The sequence below is a fragment of the Electrophorus electricus genome, chromosome 22 (genome assembly GCF_013358815.1).
Source record: "Electrophorus electricus isolate fEleEle1 chromosome 22, fEleEle1.pri, whole genome shotgun sequence".
In the NCBI taxonomy this organism is placed as follows: domain Eukaryota; kingdom Metazoa; phylum Chordata; class Actinopteri; order Gymnotiformes; family Gymnotidae; genus Electrophorus; species Electrophorus electricus.
In genome coordinates, this window is record NC_049556.1 from 8,440,001 (window position 1) to 8,458,334 (window position 18,334).

At 45.1% G+C, this 18,334-nt stretch overlaps 1 protein-coding gene across 3 annotated transcripts; it reads left to right on the plus strand.

Moving 5' to 3' along the window:
* Positions 1 to 160: 160 nt before the first annotated feature.
* On the plus strand, positions 161 to 12,010 carry LOC113570305 (protein sel-1 homolog 3). Of its 3 annotated transcripts, none has more exons than XM_026998623.2 (23): positions 161 to 304; positions 1,200 to 1,761; positions 1,948 to 2,074; positions 2,452 to 2,573; positions 3,233 to 3,348; positions 3,803 to 3,867; positions 4,299 to 4,422; positions 4,665 to 4,797; positions 5,048 to 5,188; positions 5,376 to 5,587; positions 5,688 to 5,867; positions 6,799 to 6,921; positions 7,089 to 7,229; positions 7,538 to 7,600; positions 7,804 to 7,980; positions 8,304 to 8,431; positions 8,807 to 8,890; positions 9,203 to 9,284; positions 9,590 to 9,665; positions 9,756 to 9,850; positions 10,296 to 10,423; positions 10,543 to 10,724; positions 11,094 to 12,010. In XM_026998623.2, exons 1-23 carry the CDS (start codon positions 239 to 241, stop codon positions 11,345 to 11,347), a joined length of 3,381 nt encoding a protein of 1,126 aa, XP_026854424.2. In that variant the 5' UTR covers positions 161 to 238; the 3' UTR covers positions 11,348 to 12,010. The 3 variants fall into 3 exon arrangements, with proteins under 3 accessions (XP_026854424.2, XP_026854425.2, XP_026854427.2); XM_026998624.2 differs by having other exon boundaries at positions 9,756 to 9,799; XM_026998626.2 differs by having other exon boundaries at positions 10,543 to 10,728; positions 11,094 to 11,215.
* The last annotated feature ends 6,324 nt before the right edge of the window (positions 12,011 to 18,334 follow it).

Below are 18,334 nucleotides of genomic sequence, written 5' to 3' on the forward strand. Positions count from 1 at the left end.
CGTCGTTCGGTCCGCGCGCGCGCGCGCATGGGCGCACCCGGGGCGTGACCCGAAAGTAAAGGCGCGCGACAGGAGCAGCTTGCATCCCCCCCGCCCCCCCGCCTTCTGCACGCGGAAGCTTGGCGGCACCAGCAAAACGCTGCCGAGCGTGACTGTGAACCTGCGGCGACGTCTTGGCCGGCGAGCAGCGTTGGGAAAACGCGACACTTAAACGCACTTAAACGTTTTGTGCGACAGTATGAAAGTCTGTTCGAGTTCCAGCCTCGTCATTAAAGCCGCGATTTACACTGCAATCATTTCAGCGGTAAGACATCAACTAAATACGGTCGCTTGCAGGTGTTGCGGGGGGTTTCGGGTTACGCCTTGCTTTCATTTTGCGCTTTCGCTTCAATGAAGACAAGTTGTTTGGACATGATTTCCACTTGCACATGATGGACGTGATGCGCTACCGGTTGCTTCTGTAGAGGGAGACGTAGGCGGCTTGTCCACAGACGCCAGGACCACCGTTTTAATAAGTAGCTTTTCACGAAACGGTAACTAAAGAAGTAAAAGCAAATAAGCTACAATGGAAAACCAATCTAAACACTCTGAGGCGGTATGCTCCAGCAAAGCGGTTTATGGATGAAACGGTTCCAACTCAAGAAAAGTTTACATTTACATTTACATTTACATTTACATTTACGGCATTTAGCAGACGCTCTTATCCAAAACGACTTACAAAAGTGGTTTGTCATTTACTCATAGAATATGTCCTAGTACAGTACAGTAGGTTAGAGTTCAACATACCAATGAACTAGAATACTGTAGAATACTGGGATCAGTGCTGATACCTAGAAGTGCAAAATACATAAGGTCTATCTTAATGATAAGTGCTATAAACAATAAGTGCTAGAGTTTGTTAAACAACATAAACAATACCCTACAATAAGTACTAAATTAGTTTACCAGAGGAAAAAATGAACAATTGAATGTTACAGACTTTTGTATTTTTTTTATTTTGAGTTTCTTTTAGCGCATATTCCAGTTACTGGTGGTGGTGTTTGTTTGTTTGTTTGTTTGTTTGTTTTTATGGTCGCAGCCAATCAGTTGTAGTGAGGGAAAGAGCAGCAATTTACATGCCATAAAACCCGGATTAAGGTTTATCTCAGTCTATTTCAGCTCAGAGTTTTTGATTGCAGTGAGTCTCTGTTATCCCTAAGGTGCAAGGCGATTTCTCAACACACACCACCGACCCGTCACCCCCCTCTGTGGACAAGAGCCGCCATGGTGACTTTGTGCGCTTTGACGTGGCCCCTGACACCGTGGCAGTCACCTCCAGCGTGCAGGTGAGGTACAGGTGCACCAGGTCCTGCAGAGTCACGCTCGAGGCCGTCGTCTCCACGCCGCAGACCGCCGGACAGGTGACCTTCAGGAGAACGTGGACGCAGCTCGGGAGATTTGGAAAAGCAAGAACTAGGCGGGTCCAGCTGACTCTCCCTCCCGCCGTGGTGTACAGGAGAGATTTCTTCGTTAGGCGGCCCGTGGAGGTCCACGATGCAATGCTGAGGGCATGGCTGGTCCACCTGGACGTGCACGAAGGCAACGGCAGTCGCAATGGAGTCGCAGGATATCGCCAGTCCTTGGTGGGGACGTTTAAAGTCCTGCGGGTGGTCCCGCTCTCCGAGCGGTCTGGCCAACCGCAGACCAGATCAGTGGCATGGGGGGCGGAGCTGTTGTGGAATCTGACCAAAGACAGAATAGAGCAGTGTTCACATGACTCAGGTGAGTTTCCAGTGTAATTTCAATGAATTGCAAGCAATTCAAATAACTCAGTTACAAGCAAAAAGTGACAGTTTGAGCTAATATTTCAGAAATGCCAATGCCTTCCAACACATTTCCTCTGTTATTTGGAGCCCTTGGCAGTGTGCACTAATGCTGGGAAACCCAACTGTGGTTTTTTTTGCACAGCTGTTGTGGATCTGCTAGCGTTCCCCTTTGCCAGCACCGGGGAGCGCTATGGAGTGATCCGCACACTGACCGCCTTCACCTGCGCTGAGCTGGGGAGTCTCTGTCTCAGTGGTGCACCGCAGTCCAGGTCAGTGAGCCCATACTTGCACACAGAGCCAGCACACTGCTGCCTTGTGCACCTGGCTTTCTCTATCATTGCCCATTCAGTCTGCCCCACGGTGCATTTAGGATGTGTAATGCAGGAACTATGATATGTTCGCACCGAAAGCCTTGGTTTTTGTGTGGCAGAGCTGTACAGGGTGTTGTCAGTATTTTTTTTGGGGCGTAGCATTTGGCAAGAAACATTACTGTAAGGAGCAGCTGCTCAGCACACACACACTGCTACCAGAGAGTCGCGTCGTCGGCTTAAAGCGATTTACAGAGCTTCCCGATAGCATCTGCAAATCCTGAACGGCCGCGTGCGGTGTCGTGGGGAAAGGCTCACCTGTCCCCGTGACTGTGCAGAGTGACCCTGTCGGTGTGGTTGTACCTGCTGAACCAGTGCGGACAAAAGTTGTGCGGAATCGTCAGGCACGTCACCGAGCACAGGACCTACGGAGCGCCGCTCTTGATGCTAAACAAGTCAGGTGAGTGAGCACGCTCGGACAGTTGGCTGCAAGGAGCCCCCATCCTGATTGGACGCAGGCGGGGGGTGGGGGGGGGTGTGGCTGCAGGAAGGTGTGCCTGGGAGAGAATTTACGGCAGCACAGGTCTGATGTCACAGGGAAACTTTGCCCTGCTGAAGCTGATGTTTACAGCGGAGCATGCGGATCAGCCCATCTCTGTTCCGGTTTGTTTTTCTTCTCTTTTCCGGCTTGCTTGTCAGGAAACGAAATGAGGACACCTCAGTCAGGGGTGGCCAACTCTGCTGTTGCAGGGCAATAGAACAGTGGCCAGTGTTTTTACAAGCAACCTTCCGATTACAAGTCAAGTACCTTAACCACTGAGCTACCACTGAGCTTAGTTCCAGTGACATTCCTAAACACACAAGTACCCCTGCAATCCTGGCAAAAACCTGGATATAGAAGAGCCCAGTCATGCTGATGAATGTAGTTTAAAGGAGAAACATCGCCAAACCCTACCTAAAACATATTTGTCTGATTGTGTGTGTGTGTCTGTGTGTGTGTGTGTGTGTGCATGTGGGCACGCGCATGTGTGTCGTGCGTGTGTGTGTGTGCGCGTGCGTGTATGCGTGCGTGTGTGTGTGTGTGTGTGTGTGTGTGTGTGTGTGTGTGCTGCTCTGAAGGTAAACTGGTGGTGCAGGTACGTTTGGTCTCCAGAGAGGAGGAGGCCTTCATAGTCCACACCGTCCTGCCTCTGCTGACCTGGATCAGACTGGACCTCTTCATTCACGCCTCAGTGGTACCCTGCCACAGATTAAAAAACAGCCTTTATCTGCTAGACATTTCAGGTGTAGATAGAGCCCACATGTGGAGCAAACATGCAATCGTAAGACTCACGTTGATGAATTATTATGAAAACCTAATGCTGGTCTGGTGATCAAATAAAAAAAATATATATTTATGTAGCGCTTTTTACGACAGATCACAAAGCAGCAATAACTAGCCTAATGTGGGCATAACTTTTCAACTTAAATACGGGAGATTGAAATGTACACAATAGATATACATTTATTGCTCTGGGTGCATCACAGTGGGGACAAGATCGATTTTACTTTGTAGACCTGCACAAATCTTACCAACACATGACATCACTTTTTTGTATATATACTATACAGTGCAAGATTTCACCGATTCTATATAGTTATAGTAAATATCGCAAACCCTGTTGTGTTGTGATGTTTTTTATTGCCCAGGTGAAACTCGTAATCACAGATGTGAAGCCTACAGGGGGCGTAGCAGAGACAACTCACCTCTATGAGTAAGGACATTTATAACACACTTATGGCACTTTTATTAGTAGTATTACTATTCTTTTCTGTTGTTTGTAATCTGATATATTCACATGTCAGTGTAAAGTTTCCATTCCTCAGGTCCACGCACAGCACGTTGGACGAGCATATGCTTTTAGTCTGTTTCTGTTGCGTTCATTTGTGTGATTTTTCCTCAGTACAGCCTGGGCCCACTTTTAGAGCCCTGCAGAAGGCTACTGTTTGGTATGAGGTTTCGGATGCGGCCACATTGACTAACTTCCTTGAATTACGAGTTCCTGGATAGGCTGGTTTCCCATAAGTAGGAAAAAAGTCTCTGGCTAATTTTGGCTTGTGGCGAGTGCAGGGACTTCACGCCGTTGCGCCGGAAGCGCTCTGAGGTGCTAAAGTCGGTTAAACAGCGTTTCACGCCTTGTCCCAGGTTCGGCAGCAGCGTTATACTCAACGACACTTCAGGATACTTCGCCATCGGTGGCGACGTCTACATGCCAGGGATCCACGGGTATTATGGACCAATCAAATATTACCGTCTGGGATCCGAAAAGGTAACAATGTACATCTTTCGAGGTGCACAGTCCTTTCTGTCTGGATATTGAGACGTACGCGTTAGATAATTTTGTGCTCATTGTGGTGTCATCTATATAACTAAATTCTTTATTGATTGGCTGCTCAATTAGAAATAGAACTTTCAGTTAGCGTGGGTAAGAGCCTAGCCAAAACCTAAAGCAGTGTGGCTTCGCTCCGTCACATGCACACGTTGTAATGGATTCTGACATGTTTGCCCGAGGTGGTGAATCCCCTTTCTCCGTCGAGGACCCTGAGCGAACTGGACAGGGTCCACAGAGAGTGTGAAGAGACGCGAGAGATCACTGACAGATACCTACGCGCTGTACGAGAGAGCAGAGCACGTCCTGCCAATGGTGAACTTCTGTTCGCTGCCTAGAGCGCCCTCTACTGCCAGACCCGCTCACAGCGAGTCCTGTGTATTTAAAACCTTTAAAAGCATTAAGGGCTTGTTTTAGTGGTTTGTCTCAGTTTCCTCAACCGAAGTATAGAGTTTTAAGATCAGACGTAGCCTCGATTGCAATTGGATGATATTTACTGTGCTGGAGAAACTGGGAGGAGTTGGTCAGGTGCCGAAGGTGCCATGTTTCTGCTTGGCGCTTCCAGACTCGTGCGAGGCATATTCCGAGGGGTTGTGGAGGAGGATTGCCCCGGCCAAGTGCATGCAAGCCTGGTCCTGGGAGCAGCAGGCGAAACACGCCGCCGTACTGCAGATTCTCAAAACGCACGAGGAAGAACTGACCTCAGGTATCTGGAGTTTTAGTATGTACGTCATACTTAAATAGCTGCATATATCAGTAACACTACACGCTCTTCCTTTTGTTTTACGATCGGAATGAAAAATCTGAGGGGTCAGAGGGATCAGAAAGGCTCTTTGCAGCATGCGTTGGCGCCGGTTGATTGTTGACCAACAGAACCGACGTTTCCCCTCCAGGCCGGTGGAGCGGCGAGAGAGCAGCGTTGCACCTCAGCCAGCATCTCTTCCTGGTTGCAACGAAGAGCTTGTCTACGGCGGGCGGGCCGGGGGCGGGGCCTTCCCCCGTAGACCTGCTGCGGCTCTGCTCCTGCTGGGGGCACCAGCAGGCCTCTGTCATGCTTGCTGCCCTGCACCTGGCTGGCATCGGGCTGCCCGCGGACCAGGAGCAGGTAGGGGCCCGGGCGCATACGTGACAGACGCATCACTGCACCCCGGGGCCTAAATTTTGGTGAGAGGAGATTTTTGACCTTTGACTCCTGTGCCACACAGGGTCACGTGCACAGCCTGATGGGTGGTGCAGGGGACAACCGCCTAGACCTGCTTCACCTGGGCTATAAGCACATGCAGGGTCTCGACGGCTTCCCCGAGGACCAGGACGTGGCCTACGGTTACTACGCCAACGTGGGCCAGCAGACCAGCACGGACCGCGACCAGGTCCACGACTCCGAGGTGACAAGTTCTTTCCTGTTTTGCGCACGTTTTGATCGGGCGGGGGGTGTTATTTGATTTATTCACTTTTATTTTGGGGTTTGCTTATAATTATTGGGATGGGATGAAGGAAAAAGTTTTTACTTTCTAAATGTGTCAGTCTAGTAAATAAATAGTACAGGGTATTTGAAACAGCTGAAATGAATCATTTGCGTGCCCCGACACTGACTCTGATACCACAGCAGATGTTTCTGAAAGGCAAAACTGGGGCCTATAGCCTCTCAACGCAGTCATGCCATATCATTTGCATATCATTTGCATAAATACACACATTCTGGCATAGATTAGCCTTGCTTGCAATCATGTAAATGTCTGTTTGAATACATTGTAAATGTTTAAGTTACAATAACTTAAATAATACATTTATGTATATTAATATAGTTATAAAGCTGCATCAAAGACACAGAAGGTCAAATTTAGCGTTTTTAAATGGGCAGCAGTTTAGTCGTTGTTAAAGAACAGACCCCAAATGCACGCACGTCCACGTGGGGGGCTTTAGTTAGTATAGGCAGCATTGCAAAGCCAAACAGTATTTAACAGCAGTGTTATTAGAGACAGAGTTTCAGTTCAGCAGATCTTGTCCTGTTGCTATGGATTCTGTTTATTGATTAGTGTACTGGTCCTCAAGATTCAGAGGGTAAGTGTCCACCATTATTTAACTGTAAACATCTCCTGAGGTCTCTGTATGGAGTCTTTACTGTATTTCGGTGACATCGGTGGAGCTCGCTACACTTCCCTACACTGACGTGTAGGTACTTGTTACTTGCACACCATTTTGGGACAACAGCAGAAAAAGAAATTGGCAAATTTAAAAAACGTTCGCACGCGGTCGGGGACGACGGGGCAGTGTGATTCCCACCGCGCCTGATCCGTGCGCCTCTCCCGTCCGCAGCAATCCCTGACCGAGCACGTGCACCTAACCCACGCTGCCGAGCTGCAGACACAGACGGGAGAGGAGGGAGACCTTGTGCAGTTCCTCAGGCTCCAGGCCGAGGGCGGGGACTTGGAGGCCCAGGTACCTCCGCCGACCCCACCCTGACCCCACCAAGCGCCTCAGCTAGGCTGGGAAAAGTCCAGTAACCCCGACCTTTATATCACTTAGAGCCTGTTAGGCTTTGTGTTTTTGTTCAGAGCTTCAGCAAGGCCGTTGCTGCTGGTTGTGCGTGCGCGTGTGTGTGGTAGAAAACGCTAGCACGGATGCTGTTCTGGGGCAGTAACGGCGTGAGGAAGGACATCAGCGCGGCTCTGAGGTGGTACGCCCAGAGCGCACTGCAGATGAGCGACGCAGCAGCCATGTACGACTACGGCATCCTGCTGCTGAAGGTCGGTCAGGCCACACCCACCGAGAGACGATAGGCTCGGTTTCACGCTGACGGCCGGCATTACGGAACCACACACCCGGTTCAATACAGAGAGTCTGTGCAGCTATATTCCTTTATATAGAAGCCCCTGTTATATATAAATCAAAGTAAAAACTAACCATGTAAAAGCAGTAAGATGACGTTTTAAAACAAATCACAGCGGTGTGTGTGCTAGAAAACACGGAGCTAGGCAGAGACTGAGGAAGACAGATTATGAGCTCTGTGAGCAGTGTGTGACTCTTCTCTGAAGCCTTGGGTGGTGTTCATCAGGGCACTGGAATGAAGAAGAATCAAACCCTGGGACTGAAGCTCTTAAAGAAGGCAGCTGACATGGTGAGTGTGTGTGTGTGTGTGTGTGTGTGTGTGTGTGTGTGTGTGCGCGTGCGTGTGTGTGCGTGCCTGTCTGCGTATGTGCGTGAGCTGGTGTCATAGAACCACTGGCCTGGTTTCAAACTGACAGCTGGCGCATGTGTGTCTGTGGCGGGTGTGTGTGTGCATGAGTGTGAGGTGTATTAACCTCAGCATACCGTTCTCAGGGCTCTGTGGATGCTCTGAACGGTCTGGGCTGGTACTACAGCGCGGCTGGACAGGATGACAGGAAAGCCGTGCGTTATTTCCAGTTGGCTGCCCGCAACGGCAGCCGGGATGCGATCTTCAACCTGGGTGTGTATCACCTGAACGGGGCCAACCCGGACATGCCCAGCACGAATGAGGTAGAGACAAGCTCAACCTATATGAATGATATTACAAATGACAACAGTTGAAGTTAAGACGCATGAAAATGGTTCTGGTTTCCAATAACTCTATCAGAATTTTCTAAATGTGTTAGTCTAATAAAGGGTATCTGACATTGATCTGAAACTACTGAAATTAGTCTGAATCAATTAATAAACCATTTAGCAGTTTGCAAAGCTGCCCATTTCAGCTGTGTTTGTGCGTATGTGTGTGTTTGCGTGCGTGCGCGCGTATGTGTGCACGTTTGCATTCATGCATGCACACACCTGCAGTGTCAGCCTCAGCGTGCTGTGTGTTTCAGACGGCCGCGTTTCAGTGCTTCCTGTCAGCGGGCGAGCAGGGTCATGTGGAAGGGGCGGTAGAAGCAGCAGCGCAGCTAGCCAGGGGCAGTCTGGCCGGACTGGCCAGGGACCCCGCCAAAGCTGTGGTGTACGTTTCCCCACCAGGGCGCCACGCCTTAACCTCCACGCAGGGACAAAACGAAGCGATGAAATGAATGAACCACTGAGTCACGTTCTCCTGTGTCAGCTGGGAGAAATGAATCGTCGATTTAGCTTGTATTTATTGGTTTTAAGAAACGTAAAGTCAACACATGTAAATCACCTTAACCTACCAAGAATTTCTTTAGCACTGTAAATACTGTTCATTCCACATTGCTTTTGACTTGGTTTGTCTGACTTAGTTTAGTTCTGGGTTTTCTTTTGGATTGAGTTCTGGTTCTAGTTTCGTCCTGGATTGAGTTCTGGTTCTAGTTTCGTCCTGGATCGAGTTCTGGTTCTAATTTTGTCCTGGGTATTTCCACAGCCTATTGAAGATGGTTAGTGAGAAGAATGGGCACCTGGGCTTCACCATCCGAGAAGCTCTCAAAGCTTATCAACAGGGATCATTGTAAGAGACACATCTGTCCGTCCATCCATCCATCCGTCCATCCACTTTTCTTCCTCTCCTCCTTTCATTTTGATTTTCTTATTCTTCTGTCCTTTTCTACTTACTACAGCAAGATGGGTTTCTGTATTTCAGTTAAACAAACCTCATTACTTCTGCTATCACACAGGATTTTGCAATCAATATTTCAAAGAAGTCAGAGTGACATGCTGTTTTTGACTCGTTTGACTTATTTTGACCTTTGTGTAAATTTTGTAAGTGTGTGTGTGTGTGTGTGTCTGTGTGTGTGTGTGCGTGTGTTTTTTTTCACTAAAGGGATGAGGCCCTGCTGAAATATGCTATGCTAGCAGAGACTGGTCTTGTAGTGGCACAGTTCAATGCAGCGTACCTTTGTGAGGTAATCCTGAATTCATATTGGCCATTACGTTAGTGAGGTAAATCATATTAGCCATCTTATGAACCACAGTTGTAATGGCTTAACCAGATCACTGTGTTCTGGTATTTATGCTCCTAGAATATAAAGTTTGAAATGATGAATGAGGCGTTATTCAAATGTCACCAGACGACCCCAAATAGTCCCTGAAAAGCCCGTATAACTGTTGACCAGTTCAGCCCTGTTCCGCTCATCCTTTCGCTGCTTTCCAATAAAACCACTTCCATGATGACACTCTCCAGTTCATCGCTGTTCCCTCTCCACGGCAGGTGCTACAGCATGCCTCCGCCTGCCACTGGAGGTATCACAACTACTCCACCCATAACCACGCCCCTCACGAGGCTGGTAGGTCTCTACGGTTGATCTCCCCTCCCTCTTTGCCTCCACATACCTGTGCATTCACTAAGTCTCTCTCTCTCTCTCTCTCTCTCTCAGGTCTTCTAAAGATGGGCGATTACTACAGTGCAGGGGGTGATATGGTAAAGGCTATAGCTCTGTACAGCAGGGCGGCGCTACAGGGCAGTCCTCAGGTAGCACACAATCCCATCTCTCTACCTTGTGGTAGTTGAATAGTTCACCTCATCACAGATGAAATACACCTGCTTCTTCTGTACTGAGTGCTGAATAGAGTATCAAATATGCATTTTAGGCACGGCAGAAAGGGTTTTAGAACTAAAGTAGATGTAATGGTTTCTCATAAAACGTAATCAGTGAAGAAAAATATGTTGATTTACCCATGTGAATACATCATTATGAATACATATTTATTCATGAGAAAATATTTTAATTTACCCATGTGACTGTATCATTTGAATACATATTTATTCATGAGAAAATATTTTAATTTACCCATATGAATATATCATTATGAATACATATTTATTCATGAGAAATGCACTAGATTGCAAAGCTCATTGTGCCCAATGTACTAGATTAGTAAATGTACTCCAGTGTGATGTTCTGTGTGTACTGTAGGGGCTGTACAACCTGGCAGTGCTAACTCAGGCAGGCTACAGCGTCCCTGACAGTGTCCTGGAACAGATGCAGATTCAGCCCGAAACCCAACTGGACAAGAGAGCCGTGGTGGAGAGACTCCTGCTGAGGTCTGACCTCTAACCTCTAACTCGAACTCTTTGACCCTTTGGTCCGAGCATAAAAAACGAACACGGAAAGGAAGTTGTGTACATTCATGCATGCACGTGTTTTCCGCTGCGTTCTCCAGGTGCAGGAGGTTCGAGGGGAAGGAGGACGACCTCGGCCCCTGCTTCCTGGCCCTGCTTGGGCTCCGTCTGGGAGGAGCGTGGCGAGCCATCGCACGCAGCACCGTGCAGCTGGCCCTGGCTAGCCTCGCGCTCACGGCTTTCGTTGCCCTGCTACTGGCCGGCCTCGCGCAAAGCGCTCTCTGTAGGTTCGGTTCCCTAATCCGCGCGGTTGCTTTGCATACAGACGCTAGAGTACTGTGAGAAAACACTACAACTAAGAACGAATTCCATGTCACTGTAACACTTTGTAGCACTGTGTTAGTACTGAGCTTAAAACATCAAGTGCGTTAGACATTAAACTATTAACAGTTAGCTAACAAGGACACTTGTTCATTATTTTCACTTGGAAAGCAGACAGTTATGGTGTGTGTATGGTGTAGGTAACTATAAACTGAAGCCCAGCATTATTAGACTGATTCATTCCTTTGCTTGCTCATTAATTAAATCGTTAATTCATTTATTCATTTATTCATTCATTCATTCATTCATTCATTCACTGGTTTCTCTCTAGCTCACTTCTCTTCACAGCAGTCACGCAGTCAACCTGATCAACCAATAGGGGGTGCCGGGAGAATCTTACTGCGCCCAGCAGCTCGCCACGGAGGCTCACCGGTTCCCTCAGGGGTTGACGGAGAGGTTCAGAGTAACCCACCCCACGAGAGCCAAAACAGCCGCTGGCTGCAGGAAGCCACTGACGTGGTCGTCACGGCGACTGGAGTGTGCCTGTGCGCCCTGTGCATGCTGTTTGCGTCCCACCTGCTTTGAGTGACGGCGACCGTGCGGACGGACGGAGGCAGAGAAGATACGGAGACCGGCCGTACCAGAAAGCAGAGGGCCCTCACAGAGCCTCGGACGTCCCCCCGTACCCCGGGCCCAGAGAGCAGCAGGATGACAACACCCCTGCACGCACGGGACGGACATGTTTACTCCGTGTTTGCTTACTTATTTATTTATTCCTTGTCATGAAATTCAAGGTTCGGGAGTCCTTCAACTTTTTCAGGAGGGCAATTCGTGTATGGTCAAGAATAAGGTTGATATGAAAACGCCATTGCGAATCCGTAGCGAGAACGGCAGGCTACACGCTTCACGCTTCAATTATGACTGTGTTATTCAACCTGGAGCCACAAGGTGGCACCAAAGAAACGTTACCGTCCGTCCGCACCAGCAGCCAATCGGCGGGGACTCGTTAAGCTTCGTTATTGCGGTCCGTCAGGGACAGCATGCTCCAAACACGCTCCCACGGGATGCTCCCACGCTTTTAAATGACTGCTGAGTACTGGGAGCAGTTGTCCATTAACACTTTTACAACTGCACTTACCAGACTTTTATTATTACTAAAAGGTCACTTTTGATAATCTATCGACATCATACAGCTGGTTTCCATATGTTAATTACATAAATGATAATTTTTTATATTTTAGTATAACAAAAAAAAAAAAAAATTATATATATATATATATATATATATATATATATATATATATATATATATATATATATATCACTAGGCTATTATTATTAACATTGACAAAGATTATTATTATTGATCATTTTTATTATTGAGATGTAATTTCTTGTAACAATTACCATGCAACTGTTCAAGAGCTGTACTTACTTTAGAAAGTTACGAGACACCAAATGATCAAGATTCGTGCGAACACAGCTGTAATTGTTCTGTACCTGCATATAATAATGTCAGTTTGAATATCCACATACGTACATTACACGCATGCAGAGCCGTACCTTGCACGTCGCAATGTTTTCTAAGCACCCAGCGGTGCTGGCGTGACCTGGTCGTGACGCTCCGCTTTAAATGCTACGTTTAATGTGATCAATTTCAGACAGTCCAAACAATTTGTCGTAAATATGTCACAGTGTTTTGCTGTTTGTTTGGGGGGGTTTTTTGCTGTTTTTTTCTTCTTCTTCTTCTTCTTCTTCTTCTTCACGTCGACATACAGACGCTATTGTGCTTCGCCGGTGCTGACCGATCGGTGTGAATTCATGAGAAGACATTCATCAGCCTTCGCGCCCGGGCCCTGACCTCACTAGTCACGGGCTGTGGTTAGGCTTTCCCAACAGGCCAGCGTCCACTCTTCCACCCCGCAGGTCTGGCCGTAACCCTATCTGCATAAATGTCTGTAATTTACTGTTGAGGTGACATCGAAAAACATGTGTAAGTACTATTTTTGTCCGTGCGGCGTTCATTCAAGGACAATAACAATCATTTAGGTCTTAGGTTTGCAAAACAAGAAACTTTTGCTTCGTGTTACTGTATCGTGTTCAGATGATGACCATTGACTGTTTCTAAGTGCATTCTGTTTCTTTTTTGCCTGATACTTTACAAAGCAGTCTAAACACATTTACAGTAGAGAGTCAAAAAACAATGAGTCAGGTTTCTGTTTCAGTAGCTACATTGTGCCGCTTGCGATGTATTTATGTTGATTTGCACACGGCATTTTCACCCCTGACGATCTTAATGTTACAGTAATAAGACACAAGATACATCCAATGGCACTTGAGATAAATTTTGTGCTGAACTGGTTCGGTTATAAAAGTACAACATTGTTGTTGGTAAGAAAAAAACAGACATTGCTGTAAATACCAGAGACATTACACACATTGTGTCTTTGAAATAAAACATCTTCCTAAATAACTGTTTACTGAGTCTTGTGTGTGTGAATGATTTAACACCACTAAATGGGAAAAGAAAACAGTGTTTAAACAATTTTTACTTTTAAGACCTGAAGACTAACAATAGAAAAGAAATTTGTAGGAGTGTGTGTGTGTGTGTGTGTGTGTGTGTGTGTGTGTGTGTGTGTGTGTGAGACTGAATGAGTGGGTGGGTGTGGTGTGTGTATTCTAATAGCTAAATCATTATGGAACTTGATAGCCCAGTCAAGGAAAAACAGGACAGACATCTCTGGATCACTGACAGTGACTGCCCCTACACTACTGCCTCCTACACTACTGCCCCTACACTTCTGCCCCTACACAACTACTCCAGTCCTGCTACCCTACACTATTGCCCCTGTCCTGCTCCCTCATTATAAATGAGCAACCAGCTAAAGTTTCCAGTTTGCATGCAAGGTGGATAAAACAGGACAGAGTTCCCTGGATTGCTGCCCCTGCCCTTCTGCTCTTACGTTTCTGCCCCTACAATGCTGCCCCTTCCTTTTCTCCGAACACTACTGCTCCAGTCCAGCTCCTCCTACACTACTGCCCCTACAACCCTAACCCCCAACCTAACCCCAACCCTAACTATAACCCCAACCCCAACTCTAACCCTAACCCTAACCCCAACTCTAACTATAACCCCAACCCCAACTCTAACCCTAAGCCCAACTCTAACCCTAACCCCAACCCCAACCCTAACCCTAACCCTAACAACCCTAACTCCAAACCTAACCCCAATCCTAACCATAACCCCAACCCCAACCCCAACTCTAACCCTAACCCTAACCCCAACCCTAACCCTAACCCCAACTCTAACCCTAACCCCAACCCTAACCCCAACCCTAACCTCAACTCTAACCCTAACCCTAACCTCAACTCTAACCCTAACCTCAACTCTAACCATAACCTTAACCCTAACCATATCCCCAACCCTAACCCCAACTCTAACCCTAACCCTAACCTTAACCCTAACCCTAACCCTAACCCCAACTCTAACCCCAACCATAACCCTAACCCCAACTCTAACCCTAACCCCAACCCTAACCCTAACCCTAACCTCAAATCTAACCCTAACCTTAACCCTAACCATAACCCTAACCCCAACTCAAACCCTAACCCTAACCCTAACCCCAACTCTTACCCTAACCTTAACCCCAACCATAACCCTAAATGTGAACAACGTGTAAACAGCTTAGGGAAATTGTAAATGTATGTTTCTAAAACAGGAAATAATAAAGGTGAGCAGTTACAGTGTTATAAACAGAAAAGTATCATTTCATTCTGACAGCTCCTGGGAATCGTCCCTAAGATGAATAATTCTGCATGTGACTCTAAATGAGCACGCTGCGTCTCCACCTGTGGGAGGACCTGCAGTCTGACCTTTGACTCTGTGTATAAGAGGATGGGTCATTGCCAACACACGTCACTGAGAGCATCTCTCTCTCTCCATTGGTCTATCCATCTCACTGTGGGCTGAAACAGAAGCTTGGAGTTTATGACACTAATTGAGTTTGACCTGAAAAAATCAGGTCGACTGTAATGTCAGCTTTGATAAAAATGAACCTCAGAGTCACAAGTCACATACTGACCTTGTAGGAATGATGACAAAGCTGAAAGGAAGTTACATTTGTTATTTCTCATACAAGTGAGTCACGCTGAGCAGTGAGCTGTCGAGGTCCTTCATGGGTCGGATCGGAGGTCTAGTGGAGGCCAGAGTTCTTCCTCGCCATTGTCGTCCTTTGATCACTGGGGGCTTGGACTCGGACATTTGTAAAGCTGCTTTGTGACAACATCTGCTGTAAAAAGCGCTATATAAATACTTATGGATTGATTTAGATTCTTGAACTGATTTTTCAGTGTGCAGAAACTAAGCTTTCCAGTGTTTTTTTTTTTCAGTTATAACACCGTCATAATATTATTCCTGAATCAGCAGTAAAACGTAATGAGCATCATTAACTAACATGTCACCCCAGGCAACTCAGTCATTTTTAAACTGGCTTTTAGTAATTCCACTGCTAACGTGTCAAAGTCCAAAGTAATTAACATCAAGTTGTCTTTGCTGAAGAGACTTAGCTGCAGAAACAACATCATTACTTCTGCCTTCAAATAAATCGGCGGGTGTCTCTTATGTCTTTGGAATGCCTCGTGGTGGACTGGCTTGACTTGGTAAACTCAGGCTCTCCCATTACAGTTTTTCTATTAAAACAATTAAGATAAAGTTGTTTTATTTAAAAATGAAATGGCGTCTGCAACTTATCATGGTGAGCAGACTGGCATACAAGCTGTGAAATTTCTAAAAGCAGGAAAAACATTTGTTGTCAAAATAAAGAAATCAATGTACATTTTAGCAGCAGACGTTTATGGCAAAATTTTGTAGTTAGATCTCTACTGCCGATCTACCCTCCAGTACTCTGAAGGCCCGTTATAGGAGCACTGGTACCCATGTGGAACTCCTCTGGTGTGACCACGGGTAGAGCATACATGCTTAAAAGTCCCCCTCCACCTGCTGCTAGAGAGACCTCTACACCTCCACTCTGATCTATTGTCCCTGTGCTCGGACCTTCAACAGGGATTGTTGCCTTCTGTTGTTCTCAGGCAGTGCAAAGTTCTCTGCTGGAAAAAAAAGCACTTCGCAGGACATCAGATACGTGCTGATAGGTCTGTCATAAAGGCAGCCCACTTCAAAGAGCTGTGCAGGACGGCGTGTTCAGCCAGAGCTGGGCTCATACAAGCGCCCGATAAGACATGAAATTATTAGCGGGACGATGCAGGGACTGTTTGTGTTCTCCCTGTTAAGAAACTCCCACGTAGGCAATAAACCTGAATCAGTAACCCTAGTCCAAAGCAATAAGTCATGTCTCTTTCGTTGTAACGTTTTTCCATTTATTTTGGAAGTGGTGTCAGTGAAGAACAGATAAGAGTCCCTTTTCATTTTTTCCCACATACCTGAAAAAAAAAGATGGAAGATTGGGGGGAATAGTGAACTTCAGTCATGCTGCGCCACCAGACCTTGTGATGCCAAGTTTGAGAACACTTTTGTGTTTAAGCTTAAAATGATTATGCACCCTCGCTGTAATAATGAATAGCTCTCTGGCTGAACTGATGTTGTAGTATTCTCCTTTGTAGTTTCCTTCAAAGCCTTGCTTTCTATCTCCATAAGAGTATTAAATCATCTACAAATATGCCCAAAAGGACTGGATAAACACTCAGGCAGGTATACGTTTATAGTGTTATGGCCAGGTGGCCTATATACAGTCAAAAGTGTAAACAAAATGTCAAAACCTGAAATATTTAGAATCAGTAGTTCAAAACATTTAACTGTTTTTTAAATTATAATAATAAAAAAATGTTTAAATTATGTTTTAAACGGTAATACCAATCAGCTCATCATGAATAGTAGCATTATATCTAACCCACCCCTTCTACAAGGCATGTGCTCGTGACTATATCCACTCCTTTACAACTCAGAGATCGGTAATCCCAGTTTTACACCCACACACACACCCACAAATAAATAAATAAATAAATAAAAAAAATTAAAAAAAATTAAAAAATTATATATATATATATATATATATATATATATATATATATATATATATATATTAATAACTGTTTACATAATTTTACTTGTTTTAAATATTTATTTACAGGCAATATTTTACAGTCCTAACTTCCATGAATCCCTTATATACATACAGACATTCTGGAATGATCCTTGTCCAGAGGTCACATGTCTTTGAAAGTAATATTTCATAATCATCTTAACAGTCCCTTCATTTATGAAATCTACAAAAAGAGAATCTACACTCCTGGGCAAAAAAAATGGACCAAACCCAAAATGAAATGGTCCTAACAACAAATCACTGGCCAGACAAAAGACCTAACAGAAAGCCCTGCTGAGACATGCACTGCTGCTCGCTCGTAACCGCAGTGAATTGTGGGGGGAAAAGCTGGAAACTGGGAAATTCAATTACACACAATAAGTAAACAAAGATAAAATCATGAAAAGATTTAAATATTTTGATATAAAACACATGTCTTTGTGTTCGAAATTTGCTGTCGAAACCATTTAAAGACCATTTTATGCGATTTTTGGTTTTTGCCCTGGAGTGTTCATATTAACTACTGTTTAAAATTATATATATATATATATATATATATATATATATATATATATATATATATATATATATACATACATATATATATATATATATATATATTTGTACAAATATTTAAAAATAGAACTCTTTAAATAGTTTTAAACAGTACATATTTAAGTGTTACATTTCATGAGAAATTAGGTAGGCTGTCTCTATTTTCATGTTGTATTGCCCACTGACACACTGGCATGATACCAAAGTTATAACAGCAAGACCAGTCTGGAGGAGAGAAAGCACAGGGAGATAATAAAGTTTGGAAACAGAAGGGATGGTTTTGGTTTCTCAGGTCGGATGGAACCCTTTGAAGCAGTAGTGCACAGTGTGTGAGTATGATTCTATGTGAGGATGGTTCTATATAATGATTCTATGTGAGGATGGTTCTATATAATGATTCTATGTGAGGATGGTTCTATATAATGATTCTATGTGAGGATGGTTCTATATAATGATTCTATGTGAGGATGGTTCTATATAATGATGGTTTTGTGTGAGGATGGTTCTATATAATGATGGTTTTGTGTGAGGATGGTTCTATATAATGATGGTTTTGTGTGAGGATGGTTCTATATAATGATTCTATGTGAGGATGGTTCTATATAATGATTCTATGTGAGGATGGTTCTATATAATGATGGTTTTGTGTGAGGATGGTTCTATATAATGATGGTTCTATGTGAGGATGGTTCTATATTATAATGGTTCTATGTGAGGATGGTTCTATATTATGATGGTTCTATGTGAGGATGGTTCTATATTATGATAGTTCTATGTGAGGATGGTTCTATATTATAATGGTTCTATGTGAGGATGGTTCTATATTATGATAGTTCTATGTGAGGATGGTTCTATATTATGATGGTTCTATGTGAGGATGGTTCTATATTATAATGGTTCTATGTGAGGATGGTTCTAT